This window comes from Diorhabda sublineata, chromosome 11 (assembly GCF_026230105.1).
Source record: "Diorhabda sublineata isolate icDioSubl1.1 chromosome 11, icDioSubl1.1, whole genome shotgun sequence".
Classification (NCBI taxonomy): domain Eukaryota; kingdom Metazoa; phylum Arthropoda; class Insecta; order Coleoptera; family Chrysomelidae; genus Diorhabda; species Diorhabda sublineata.
In genome coordinates this window covers 7,585,199-7,599,888 of record NC_079484.1, presented here as the reverse complement: position 1 = coordinate 7,599,888, position 14,690 = coordinate 7,585,199, and the positions used below count along the sequence as shown (strand labels likewise).

Genomic DNA, 14,690 nt, shown 5'->3' with positions numbered 1-14,690 from the left:
CGCTGTATATATAAGAACAAGTGAACTATCATCAGATATAAAAGGTTTACGACAATGGCCACTTACTTTCAGCAGAATAGGAACGATTTCATGATACATGTCGTGGACGAGTTCGTAACATTATATTACTTTTGTTTCGCTTTTTTGGTCTATCCTCACCAACATTAATATCAAATACACTCTGTAACACTCAAAATAAATGATTATTGGTAGCATAATTAAAAAATGTGGAATACAATTGAGAATTTTATGTTACGGCACTGTGTCACTATGCGGAATTAAGAAAAATTTGTAGTTGATTCTTTTATATCTTACTTCTGAAATTTCTTGTTTCGTTTTAATATTGATTGAGTACTTTTTGGACTAACAATTGTCGAAGAACTAGCAGTAAATTTACATTGTCGAGAAATAAATTATCAATTAGTTAAAAGCTTTGGTACGAGCGGTCATGTATACGAGGTCTGGCTATTAAATAACGAGACTGCATGAGATGAGGTGAGGTAAAAAACGAGTAGTGCGTTGGGTATCTAGATATCTTGTTTATGCACGTCTCAAAACACGTTTCCGTTAATCTCAAATTTCTCATTAAATTGGAAAAAACTCCGACTGAGTGCTATAAATTGCTGCAAGAGGCTTACGAGGACAATTCTCTATCTCGTGCGCGTCTTTTTGAGTGTTGTAAGCGATTTAGTGAGGGCCGAGAGAACAAATCGAAGTACAAGGCAATTTTTATCGTTTTTTTCGACATTAACGGTATCGTGATGACTGAATGGGTTCAAGAGGGTCAGACTGTCAACAAGACTTAGTATTTATCAGTTTTGGCAACACTGCGAGAATGAGTTCGTAAAAACGGCCCGAGTTGTGGAAGAACAACTCGTGAATGTTGCACCAGGACAACGCTCCTGCTCACAACGCGCTATCTGTTAAGCAGTATTTGGCCAGTAAGCGCATTCCAGTGCTCGAACACCCGTCGTACTAACCAGATTTGGCACCATGCGACTTTTTTGTGTTTCCGAAGATAAAATCTGCTTTAAAAGGGACCCGATTTGAGTCGATAGAAGCGGTAAAGCAAAAAACTGCAGAGCTCCTAAAGGCCCTCACCAAAGAAGTCTTCAAGTAGTGCTTCGATCAATGGAAAAAATGTATGGAAAGATCTGTGGCGAGGGGAAGAGAGTATATTGAAGGGGTGCATTCCAGTGTAGAGTAATTTTTATAGTCAAACCCTTTTAGTCTGAATCAAAAAACTGAGGAAACTACTCTATTTCAAAACAGTGACATATTTTTGAAGATTAAATTTAATATCAATGGATGGTATTTTTCTTGTGCGCCATTTCGATACAATGCTGGTACCAGTGGTGATTTCACCAGTAAGCTGAGTAGACTGAAGCCTAAGGCGGCGTATTTCAAAGGGAGGCAACTTTAATAAAAATTGAAATCCAGTACGCTTAAAGTTTTCTTGCTTGAAAAGAGTGAAGAACTATGATATATATTGAGTCAAGAAAAGCTAAACGTATCAGCTCTTTGATATGAATGATGATATATGATGAACCGTATTTTTTCGCTGGATCTTTAACGATCCTTCTATCAAACTATTTACAGCTGTGATTGTTTTTAGAAAGAAACCACAATCAGTTGCTGATTTACTAGAGGATGATTCTCAAATTCTTACTGAAGGCATATGTATATAACCAAACTTTGAACATGATGGCGAAAATAATGACTAACCATGAAGGACAAACAAACCAATAAAGGAGAAAGTTAAGGCATTGGGGAATCTATTTTACTAAAATTTACTGATATTCTGGTTTACGTTCTTCATTACATTTTGATATCTTTTTCACATCAGCGAAGTTGATGTATGAACTTGGAGGAATTTCGAAGCAACAGGATTAATTAGGGAGAACAGAGCTCTGCAACGTGAATTAGTTGCTTCCAAAATAATAAAAAAAGGGTCAAGAGGCAGACAATTCTCATTTTAGATTTCAAAGTATCTCCTAAACAAATATGAAAGTAAATTAATTAATCAAAAAAAGGCTTCTGTTTACTGTACCCACTGGATAATTTTTTGGCAGACAAGAAGATGCTCCTCGTGTGAGAATAAAACCACTAAAACGTTGTTGCCTAGTTCCTCTAAACGTTAAATGTTTTGAATTTCACGAATTGTGCTTACTCGTACATTAGAAGTGCCCAAAAGGTCCAAAAGGAATAATATCATAAGCTACAATTCAAAGATTTTTCAAGCATTTATTTAGGTCATACATATCCCCTAATTATTTTAAAACATTTTCATAGTTCTGGGTATCAATTGGTTGATAACAAAGTAAAATCAACAGATAATCAATAAAAAAATATTTATTTTTGATTGTATGTATTGACGTTACTCGTTGTATGAGTGTTTAATAGTTTCAATGTCTTTTTTGAAATTGTCATTGCTTGAAATAATATCTTTTAACCATCCTATACGTCAAAATAATCAAGTTATGAAAGTTAGTTATGAAATTATAATGTTTTATTGATGAAAAATGTAATATATATGGTTGTGAGCTAATTTCAGAGGTCAGTAGAGGCGACAATGAATAGCCTACAAGCCACAACTTTGTGATTCCGCGACTGGCTGGTACTTCTTATACAGTTTGAGGCATTGGAAACCCATATAGTCCTGAATATAAAGAATAATCATAATCATTATATGATTGATTCTGAATCTGAAATATATATATACCTAGTTGATGTCGTATCTTGGATTCCACGAAATTGTGACTGTCGACTACAGGCATGATGACGACAGTAAATGTGTCAATAGGATCCTTTACTATTTGGAGGATGTCACTTGTAACCAAAAGATAAAGCACCGGCCCAAGCACACTACTTTGTGGTACATCCGCGTTGATTTCCTTCAAGTCTTTTGCATAATATTAAATAATTCTACGAGGTATAACCCAACGTTTGGTTATATGACAAAGCATGTACAGATACAGAAAAAATATTCATTGACTAAGAATCTACTACTTTTCAACGAATTACATAGTTTCCGAAATTTTGTTGGCACTTGTTATAACATGACACAAGTTTCGTATAACTTCTTCATAGAAAGTTGACGCCTGTATCTTCTTTTAGCTCGTTGTTATGTATTTAATAAATAATAAATTGATGACTTGACATGATAAAGAATATTACGTTGCCAAAACTAGTGTAATGTTCAGTTGTTCAAAATCACACCATTCGTATCTTCGTTGAGCACCAAGGAAAGATTTTAGATATAAGAAGAGATAAAAGTCGTTAGGAGCTATGCTCGGGCTGTGCAGATACACATCCGGACCAAATTCCCATAGGAGTTTCTTTACAACGTTCTGAGAGTGTGGCATAATCGTGGAGAAACAACACATTTTGACACTAATCCTCGGCAGATTGTTTGACCTCGTGGTAAGAAACTAATCAGCAAAATACGTTTTCTGTTCCAAAAAAAAAAACACCTGAATTTTCGAGGTCTCAAGATTTGCTAATGCTTAACTTTCGTTGGGGACAAGAGTGCCTCCATTTCATTAATTCATTAATTGATTAATTGATTAATTAGCTTCTGACGTGTTGTAATATACCCAAGTTTCATCCGTTGTGACTATCCGAGAACGAACATCATCACCGTCTTGATTGTAGCGTGTAAAATCTAACATAAGAATTTTGGATAGGTACTCAACGTAAGTCCAGGTTCTCAAAATTTCAGTAATCATTTCATGAATTAGTGGTCGTGAGATTTGGGAAAAGTCCATATTAAGAGCATTTATTGTAAACTTAAGGTTTTGTTTAAGCTTCTCTATCTAAGAACAGGGATTAAGCAATTGAAAATGATAGATATTTAAAGAATATAATTAGTTACAAAAATCATCTATTATGATTTAATATAATCGTTAATCTAACGGGGAACTAACCGTAATCAAACAGCCGCCTACCAACTCATATAAAGAAACATTTCAACGAATCCAGTTCAGATAATAAACACACCCACGTAATATCCGAAATGCCCCAAAATTAATCGTCTATAGAACCATATATTTCCAAATAACACCCTTCGTTGAGAAATCTTTGTAATATCCAATTAAAATTTATACATAAACCGAACAAATCACTTGTCTAAATATTCAAACAATATTTAATGAGTGGGTTGAATAATAGAGCTCTAATTACATACTAACTCTAATTAGAGCTATTTAAATACGAATTTCACTAAATGAGAACAGCATTTCTATAGATAAAGAAACTAATACAGTATCTATTTAATTAGTTCATGAAAGTTAACGGTTGATGAAAGCAGGCAATGAGAGAATAAGTTGAGTAAGTTAACTTTAAATCAAGTCTCTACAGTTGATGTGGAAATGTGAGCCACAAATTCATTTTTTTTAAATATTATATAAAAGATATTTCGCGAATTATGATTCTTGAAACGTTTGCTCTTGATGAATAGAACCTTTCGTGGAAAATATAAGATTTTCGTAGCTATTTCGTTAATCAATATTATTATGATGCTCTAGAAATAAGCATAAGTAAGTTAGAATTATACTGTTGATGATGATAGTGGTTATGGGAATAAATATAATGTTTCCTACCACGATTCTAAAAATAACAATATCTGACGTGCCTTTCGAAATACATAATCTTCAAATGCACGAAAGAAACTATTAATCTCCGTCTCTAAAGGCGATACTTGTTAATCTAAACTGTAATTGTAGATAGTACTAGCAGTGTGCTCAGTTTGAACAAGAATTGTTAGCTCAAGGGTAAACATTTCACTTAATATATCTAAAAGTATTAATGCTCCAATGATTTCATCCATTTACTTTTCTCAAACTAAAAAAATGGATTTTTAAGGGCGAACCTACTCCTAAAAAAGCAAAGACGGTTTCAGTGATAAGATAGGGGGACTAATTGCAAGAGAAAGGAATTACTTTCATATCAGGAAGATATGGATAAAAGTCACACCACTGCACGAATTCGTTGACCCGCCGTATTCATCAGATCTGGTACCCATTAAATTTTTCCTATTTCCTAACCTCAAAGTTTCACTTGCAGAAGAAACATTTTAATCATACGAAAGACGGAAAATATTATTTGGAATGTGTATAGAATGAAACGATACTATGATGACAAATAAAAATGATTATGGAGATATGTAATTTTTGTCTACTACTAGCCATAGATGCCATGTTAATATGTCTTAGCCAACCGTGAAGTTCACATTTACCACCCCAGTGATTACTGCTAGTGGTTAAAATTAGATCATCAGTCAATAATAAATAAATTATTTCATTTTGAGTTTAGTACAAAAGAGAAAACCCATGAAACACAGTGTTCTTCATCCAATTCTACATCTAATCTACTTACTCCTAGTTTTTTTTTTATAATTACGGTACATTTGAAATTCACTTTTGACACTTTGTTAATAAGCGTCAATAATAACAAATCATGCTCGTTTCAACGTTAGGTTATAATAACAATAACAAAATTTTATGTTCAATTTTTGCTGTAAATTTGGATGGTAGTGCAAAAAATAGTATATATACCAAGTTGGTGAAATCATCTTGATGCTCGGTCAATAATGATCACAGTTTTCATCATATTGGTGTTTAGTATACTATATTGTCACTGTCTAGTTGATTTTGAGTCTTGAGACATTTTATCTTCAACAATAATTTGATTATTCGATTCCTCTTATAGCCACTGGATTGCTGGATAAAAATTTTTTATCTCTTTTCTAACTGTCCATGTATAAATTGAATTTTTCGTTTTATGTTTGAAATATTCTGATGATTTAGTTCTTGTTCAATATACTCCTATTTCCTTCCTTCTATTTTCTGATTTACTAGAACGTATCGCCCTTCCATTTATTTGTGTTACTCAGCAGGACTAAAAATTTTTCAGAGAGAATCATAAGAGATGGAATAGTGCCAATTTTTTATAATATCCAGTAGTCCGTGAACCTTTAAATAGGGACTTCAGAAAATTATTTTCTGGATAAGCAATTTCATCATATCGCTAGTAAATCTTCAATTTAACTGTCCATTGCTCTTTTCCAGTTTCTATAATTTGATGTACAGAAATCTGTACCTGATTTACTTTCGTTCTATTTTTCTATATATAAATGTTTAGATGATGTTGAAGTGGTAGTTCTTGTAGTAAATAAAAGGCGTTCGCAAAAACAAAACAAACTTCACACAAAGTTTCAACTCGCAGATTCTATTTTATTATAGTACTCGAACAACCAATCAATCAAGTCGTTTTCAAAAATGTCTCGAATTGATTTTCGCGCTGCTAAAACATATTTGACCGAAATTAACACTTAAATCAAACATAGAGTGAGCGGCATTTCTAAAACAAGTTTGATGAAACTATGGTCATTCACTATGATCCGATATCCAAGCAGTAGCATCGGAAAGGAGAAAAGAGCAAAGATCACTAGAATCATCAAAAAAGTGATGACTGCAAGGCTATCCTTTCGGTTGACTCTAAGGAATCAAATACAACCATGACTGCGGCATATTACTCTTACTTAGTAAGGCACTAAGTGTACGTTTGTTTTATTATAATGCTCCAGTCCACACCGATTCGATTTCCAAGGCTACTGTACACCTTATAGCCCTGATCTGGCCCCTTCCGACTATTATTTATTAGTAAAGATGAAGGCCGATTTGAGGAGTAGAATATTTAGAACTTTTTGACTCCAAAGATGGCATACGTTCCGAAAAATGTGTATAAATACAGGTAGAATATACTGGAAAATGAGTTTTATATTTATAATTCTTCTTTATATGTTAAGCTAAGACCTCTTGGACCACGCTCCGTATAAGCCATTTATTAATGTTGTAAAAACCTTGACAAACTTTCAAAATAAATTCATTATCACTCTTTATTACAAAAGTTGGCAGAAATTTTGTCATGAGATGAAAATTTTCATCGAGAAAAATATAACTTTTCTTTTGAAGCGAAGCTCTAATCCTCTATTGCGATATCTTGTTGAAAAGTGTGTAAAAAATGAAGATTGACGCAGCGCTGGATTTAAAAACTGGACTCAGCTCCTTTTGGGAGTATTCAGTATTTTGTGCTGCACGTTCTTACGTATCAACCATTTTTATGATTAATTAAAAGTTTTGCACTGACTTACAATTTATTTTTTTTTTCCGACAAAATTTGAAACATCCGAAAATTTGGCCATAGTCTTTTAATGCATTTGATCGGCTGAAAGGTTGATGTGAATGTTTATTTCCTATTTCCATTTCCAAGAATGACTTCAACTTCAATCTGAATATATCTATTTGATTTATGAAACACCAAGCAGCATTGTCGTAGTTTACTCTATCATAATCTGAATTCTGAATATTTTTAGATTCAATTTTTCAAGATTAAAGTTCAACTCTCGTATGGGTCATTTTAGAACCAATATGAAGATAATAAATAGGAAGGATATAATTAATTTTAAGGATATAGTACAAGCGAATGCTATTGCTTTGGAGTTATGCGCATTTATGGTGCCGGATTTTAAAGGTATATGCGACAGGATTTGGTACGGAATGAGATTCATACTGTATGTAGGTATGTAAGGAATAAATGGTTGTTTGGAGTCAATAATATACTATAATATAATTATAGAACTAAAGGGGTGAATTCCACATTTGATATTAGTGATATATCTTTAAACAAAAAAATTCGAGAACCTTTTAAGTAGTCACTCTTCTACTGGTAATAAATTTTGGCACTTTTGTGAACAATCTAGCGTAGAAACCCCGAGGTAGGAGGAGTCGAGGGTAATCTTGAAAATATAGTTTTAACGGTTAGCTCCACGCGCGTCCTTTGTAACAATATTTCAAAAAAACAATAATTCTTATGTTATAACTCGTCGTCTATTTCGATCCTATTACCAATTCATTTTTGGCAAACAGTAAATTTAATTAAATTATAGATTAGAAACATAAAAGCAACGGGCACGGCAATTTATAAAAAAAAACAAAGCGGTTACGGAGAAGGAGAAGCGAAGAGTCCGTGGCGTGGGTAAACAAGTTTATTCGGGACTATACATCCCTTCAAGATGCAGTCAGAAAATAATTTAGTTTTAAGAAAAACATTTGACGAACGAGCATTTTAACTACTATACTAACTTTGTTTTCTCAATCGAAACCTATTTTCACTAAAATGGGCATGTCAACAACAAAAATTACAGATTTTGAAGTAGGAATAATCCTATATTAAGACACGAAGGATGTTTACATTCCCAAAAAATGACATTTTTTGCCATTTATAAAAATGACACTTCGCAGACAGCAAAAAGCAATGAGGAAAAGCAATAAACGATAAGAGAACTGAAAAAATAGAAAAAGAGGAATGGGAAAGGATAGAGGTGGTCAAAAGGACACTCAACTGGTTTTCAACTACTTGGTTAGAGATAATAGAGTTCCTAGAAAATAAGCTTACAAGTTTTGCAATTTTTCAAATTATTCAGCTTAAATTCTTGAACAAAAAGAAACATTTATGTGGTCGTAATTGATCGATTTTTTTAGAGCATTTCCAAACATTTTAAGTTATGAACGCTTCTGTCTTGATGTAGGTTGTAATTACTTTGAACACAAATGAAATAATTCCCTTAGAAACTTTGTAGTTTTTCATATCTTAAAAGATATAGCGTCCCTTTCAGATAATGATCAAGCTCAGTTGAAAGATAGACAAATACCGATCAAGATATCTGTTCAGTTAGTTCCAATTCATTATTTTTCATAATACGGTGTTGGTCAAACATTTTCACGTTGAAATATTCGATTTTACACACAAAATCTAATAAATAATTTTTCATTGGTGTGTGCAGATATCACAAAATCCATGTTGCATTGTAAATGGGAAAAATAACCAATTTTTTCACTTCCCACTCAAGCCAAACCTTATTCGTAGTCTCTATAAAACGTTTTCATCCACTTACCTTCACTTAAAAAGATTGATCAAACAAAATGTATTCAGCAGCCCGGTAAACGCGTTCTCGTGCACTTCAATGACAACTAGTCCAACATTGAAAAAATAAATCAAAGCATCCCAATAATGTGCACGTGTTAAAGCAAATTGATTAGCTGACCATGTTGGTAGAAAATGAGCAGATGGGGGTGTAATGAATTTTAAAAATCACAAATATGCATCAACATGCTACTATATCGAAAAATGCAGTGAGTTATTTGAGCCTTTAGAATATTTCCGTTCCATAAATATCACATTTTACTGGATTCATCTGAAGTTGATAGCAACATCTTGTATTTGATTTAGTTACTGAGAGAAAATTTTTAATTTGGAAAAACAGAAAGCTTGTAGGAGCCAAAAGTTGTCCAAGAAGTTTGGTTAATTCTTTTTCCATAAAATTAAATTACAAACGAGACAAAGATTGGTAGTGCATAAATGCTACTGCGCTGCAAAGCTTCAAAGAACTTTGGAACTTAAGAAAAGATAATAAGAAAATCTGAATATAAATAATCATAAATAATAGAATAATACTTTGTAGTGTACGAGGTGTGGCTGTTAAATAACGAGACTGCGCGCCTGGAGGGCGCCCTAGACGGGTGGAGTAAAAACGAGTAGTGCGTTGGGTATCTAGATATCTTGTCTATGCACGTCCCAACACACATTTCCGTCACTATCATAATATTTGTGCAATAGTTGAGACGAACGTGTTTTTTCTGCCGAAAACATAGTAGTGCGTTGGGTATCTAGATATCTTGTTTATGCACGTCTCAAAACACGTTTCCGTTAATCTCAAATTTCTCATTAAATTGAAGAAAACTTCGACTGATTGCTATACATTAGTACAAGAGGCCTATGGGGACAATTCTCTATCTCGTGCGTGTGTTTTTGAGTGCTGTAAACGCTTTAGTGAGGGCTGAGAAAGCACTGAAGATGACCAGCGCCCAGGTCGCTCTGAGACTGTTTTAACTTCGGCAACAGTGACCAAAATCAACCAAATTGTACTTGCAAATCGTCGAATGAGTATCTAGATTATTGCCGAGGATCTAAACGCCGCTAAAGAAACGGCTATAAAAATTTACACGAGGAATTACACATGACAAAAGTCCGTGCGAAGTTGGTGTCAAAAAATCTAGCTCCTAACCAAAAGCTCTTGCGTCAACAGGTCTGCTCAGATTTCCTTGAAAGGTTAGAAAAAGATCTACCCTATTTGAGTCGATGGAATCGGTGAAGCAAAGAACGGGAGACATCCTAAGGACCCTCAACAAAGAAGACTTCCAGCACTGCTTCGTTCAATGAAAAAAACGTATGGAAAGCCAGACTTCAAATAGTACTTTTCCTGAATCTTCAAACAACATATTAGATAGATGGTATATCGCATTTAATAAAAAAGTTGAAAGTTTGAAAACGATATCAAAACATCTTAGTGGCCGTAACAATTTTCTTCTGTCAATGAATCACCACACGGGGTGTTCAGAATAAAATGAGTTAATCGTTGCTAATCCCCCAGTGCAAGCCCTCGATAATTCTGTAAATCCTTTTTTCCATTTGTAGAGTTATTTACTTTTCCAATTGGATAATAATGTAATGATTTCTTTTTCAGTTGGTATTTATGGTACTCAGCTCTTCAGTGAAATTATTAACTTCCTATATCTTCAAGGATCTATAATAGAGATCGCATCTGCAAGTTTTCTTTTCTTAACCCATCTTGTACAAGTTCTGAAAGTCATTTATCTGTACAAACATAGCAGCAGAATAAAATTACTGATAAAGTCTATAAATAGGCCAGCGTTTCAGCCCAAATCGGAAAAACAGAAAAATATTTTAGAAGGATATATCAGAAAATCAAAAATAGTCAGTTACGGGTAAATATTTGAACTAAACCAGTGGTGGATTTACCAGTAGGCCGAGGAGGCTGTAGGTAGTGCGGCAAATTGAGTTGTTACCATCACCTCTAATAGAAAACATAGTTCAAGAATACATACTTTCAACGCTAAACTAGATCTGAAATCATTTCAATAAAACCAAGTTCTGAATTATTACACATCTGTTTTTGTTTTGCGGTAGTAGAATTTAGAAAACATTTATCCAAACTTTGAAATTCGTTTTGATTTGTCTATAATAGCGACATATTGTTCAGTCAGAGCCAGACCAAGCTCTCAAAGGAAGTTATAGATTTTAGAAAATCATAGGCAAACAAAACTATATTGTGATGATTTTATAATAATGTAGTACAAGAAAATTCCTTTCAACAATTATTTGACCTGAAAATGATTGAAGATCTTATACAAAACTTTAGTTGTCAAATCTTAAAGTTGGAATTTTATTGATACAAAATCTAATTCAAATGATTATGAACTGGGTTATCAAATTTCAGAGTTCAGTAGAAACGGCGAAGTATGAAAATCCTACAGGCCGCGAATCTGTAAATCCGCCACTGAACTAAGCTCATTGTTAGTATATAATTGTAATCATATGAAATTGGTTTTTTCCTTGGTTTTTTCGAAGGACTGGTAGAAATATTGGAATCGAATAGTTTATAATAATTGGAAGCGTTGGCGATATTCATACTGAACGCAATGCAATTACACCTACACTAGCACTATCTAACCCATGTTTCGATAACCATATTATCGTCTTCAGAGACTGAAGGTAAACTTAAACTCACTAACTTCGATGTGAAATTTCACTTTAATCCTTAGCCAATAAACTATAGAGTGGATTGCGAAGACTAAGTCTGTTGTCCCTATACAAACTATTTATTGTCGTATAAATTTTTCAACAATTTTTATTTTCCTAAACCGACTACTTATCGGTGGTGGAGGAGGTTTACTTAAGAAAAGTTGAGAGACAGAAATAGTGTGGTAGTTAAATGATAAAATAATGCTCAGAAGTAAGATGCAAATTATTTGAACATCTCTTATAAGTACATTTTCTCATTCACTTTGCTTCGTTTTTTGTTTGAAGCATACATTGCTATCGGTTTAATCACGTGACTCTTAATCATTCTTCCCAGTTTTAAACTTCTTTAAATCCATAATCTCTATTTTTATGATTTTATTCTCAGACTGCTTGTCATACTTTATAATTTTTGTTTTATTTTCATTTATTTTAAAGCTAATTTCTTCTTCTTTGTTATTAGTCCCTTGAACATACTTTCCATTATGTTTCTCCTTGCTATAATCAGAACTATGTCTTTTTTATATTTCTTAGAACATGCTCTAGGAATAGATTGAAAGTATTGAAGATAGTGAGTCTAACTCCTTTATTTATTGACAATTATTCAGGTTCTCCTTTACTGGTGAGTACACTCGATTCATATTCCATCATAGTAATTGCCGATAAGTATTCTCAATTTCGTTCCTATCTCTTGGTCTTTGCCAGATCCAGATTCGTGCGAATCGCCTTCAAGAGGTTTCTGATACGAGTCTTGGTCAGCTCAGGTGGCAGTAGAGCTATCCATCCACAATATACATTTATTCGTCCTTTGACTCGCGCACACGAGAGAAAAATCTACAGTATGAAGCATTAGTTGAAGTATATTAATGAAAATAATGATAATATTAAAGTTCTATTATTAATAATTCAAATATGACACCTCGCAAAACATTATTTCATTATACGGGGTCATTCTAAATGATGGACCCATTTTTAAAAATTCGTATCTATTAAAATACAAATACCACATGAATAATTTTTAAGCCGATGAAAAAGTTTTTTTTAATGTATCACAAGTGTTCAATGTGACCTTCAGTGCACGGCTGCAGTGATATGGCTCCGCAGATCGTTCAGAGTTGTTGGCAGAGGCAGGACGAAAACAGCTTTCTTAACATAACCCCATAAGAAATAGTCATATGGGGGTGAGATCAGGAGATCTTGGTAGCCATAAGTGTAGAGACAAGTGTTCATTTCCCCGCGACCAATCCAGCGCTGATGAAGGGATTCATTTAAAAAGCCTCGTACATCGAGAAGTCAATGAGGTAGAGCTCCATCCTGTTGAAAAATGAAGTCCTGAGAATCTTTCATAATTTGGGTCCAAATGGTCCAAGCACCTTAGTACGTGATAAGGCACAGAACACGTTTATCTTCGATGAGTCTCTTTCGTGCTGCAACATAGCCTCTGTTGACATTTTCACTGAGGTAGAAAGTTGCTTTATCGCTAAAAATGATACGCTGTACAAAAGTGTCATCCTCCATCATTTCTAGCACATTTCCGCAAAATTCGAGACGCTTTACTTTGGGTTAAGAGCCTGCAAGAGTTCTAAACGGTAGGGCTTGTACAGCAAACGCCGTCTCATAGCTTTCCATACAGTTGTGGTATTCCAAGTTCTCTACTAGCTGTATTGGGATGCGAACAAAAATGTTTTCTATCCGTCTGACATCATCTTCTGACATACGCAATCGGCCTGTGAGTTTTTTCCTTTACACACACTTCCAGTATCTTTAAATTGTTTAGGCGAACGAGTAATGCTTTTTCTATTTGGTGGTTTAATAATAAATTCAGCACGTACACTACAGTTTGCGAAGTCTTGCGAACTCAATAACACAGAACACCTTGTGCTCCACAGTAGCCATATCACTCACAACTGGTAGTGAATGACAGAGAATGGCGGCCTATTGCCCCGAGAACTCTAGCGGCCACTTCTGGAACCATCACCGCCTGTTTTAACTTGTAATACATTAAAAGAAACTTTGAAGCTTCCTCTTCCCCTGTATATCATGAAAATAATTCTCGAATTATTTATTATCTGATTACTGGAAAAGTGAATATTTTCCAGCTTTTGGGGAGCTTGTGTATGCACTTGTACATTTTGGGCGACCTATCCTTTCACGGAAGAAGAACTGAGGCTGCCATTGGCAGGATGGTTCCCATTTTGTGTAACTACTTCTCCAAATTTCGAACTTGCTTTTATTTATCAATTCATTGCTTCTACATTGAACGGTTTGTCCAATATTAGTATTGATACAATGATGTCAGGTGAGTTCAATATGAAATAGTTTTATCTATAATACACTTTAACACACGGTATATTTTGTGGTATTCAATACATTTGCACCTCAGTGAACACAACTAAATCCATTTTATATTTCAAATAGACTATTATCTAATATACTATCACTACAATTATTATATTCATTGTTTGAGATTCTTGATTTCAATACTAATATGGAGGAGAATTGATGAAACAATGACTTTTCCGTAATATTTCAGTCACTTGTCAAAATCTTCACATAAATTTAACAAATTTAGTTCGTTTTAATACGCCTATAGAGAAAAATGATCTCGTAGTTGAGTGCAATATTTAGGAATAAAATATTTTAATTTTTTTGTCTTTCTATCTTTCGTTTGCTATGTTATTCCTCCCCATTTTATCCTCTTGATTTCAGCAGTTTTTTTCGCGTTTTCAACACATGTTTCTTGGTTTTCCTGTATAATTTTTACCTGTTGATGTATGGAAGATTTTATATAAAAAAGATATATGCAATGTGATTGTCGCGAAAGCTTAATACTTCTTCAAAAGCTTGCTCGCATTAAAAATTCAAACATATGTTTGGATATATTTCGAGGTGAGCGAAGTTTGGGTTACACAATGATACTTCAGGAACAATACAGACGAAACAATTAACTTCATTCAAGGAACGTGCTCTCAAATCATGTTACGCCCAATAAGGTCATGACAACAAAATTTTGGAATTCATATGGAATT

The 14,690-nt window shown here is 33.8% G+C and overlaps 2 protein-coding genes across 3 annotated transcripts in view; one reads left to right on the top strand and one right to left on the bottom strand.

Annotated features, from left to right (window-relative positions):
- Window positions 1-14,690, bottom strand: part of LOC130450233 (disks large 1 tumor suppressor protein) — a 1,338,131-nt gene that overhangs the window by 1,231,813 nt on the left and 91,628 nt on the right. The gene's annotated exons all lie outside the window — the stretch shown is intronic.
- LOC130450387 (uncharacterized) overlaps window positions 7,431-14,690 on the top strand; it is a 38,475-nt gene continuing 31,215 nt past the window's right edge. Inside the window, exons 1-3 of the mRNA XM_056788760.1 lie at window positions 7,431-7,581; window positions 10,586-10,847; window positions 13,761-13,960. Coding sequence (XP_056644738.1) covers window positions 7,431-7,581; window positions 10,586-10,847; window positions 13,761-13,960 — 613 coding nt within the window. The remainder of the gene's footprint in view (window positions 7,582-10,585; window positions 10,848-13,760; window positions 13,961-14,690) is intronic.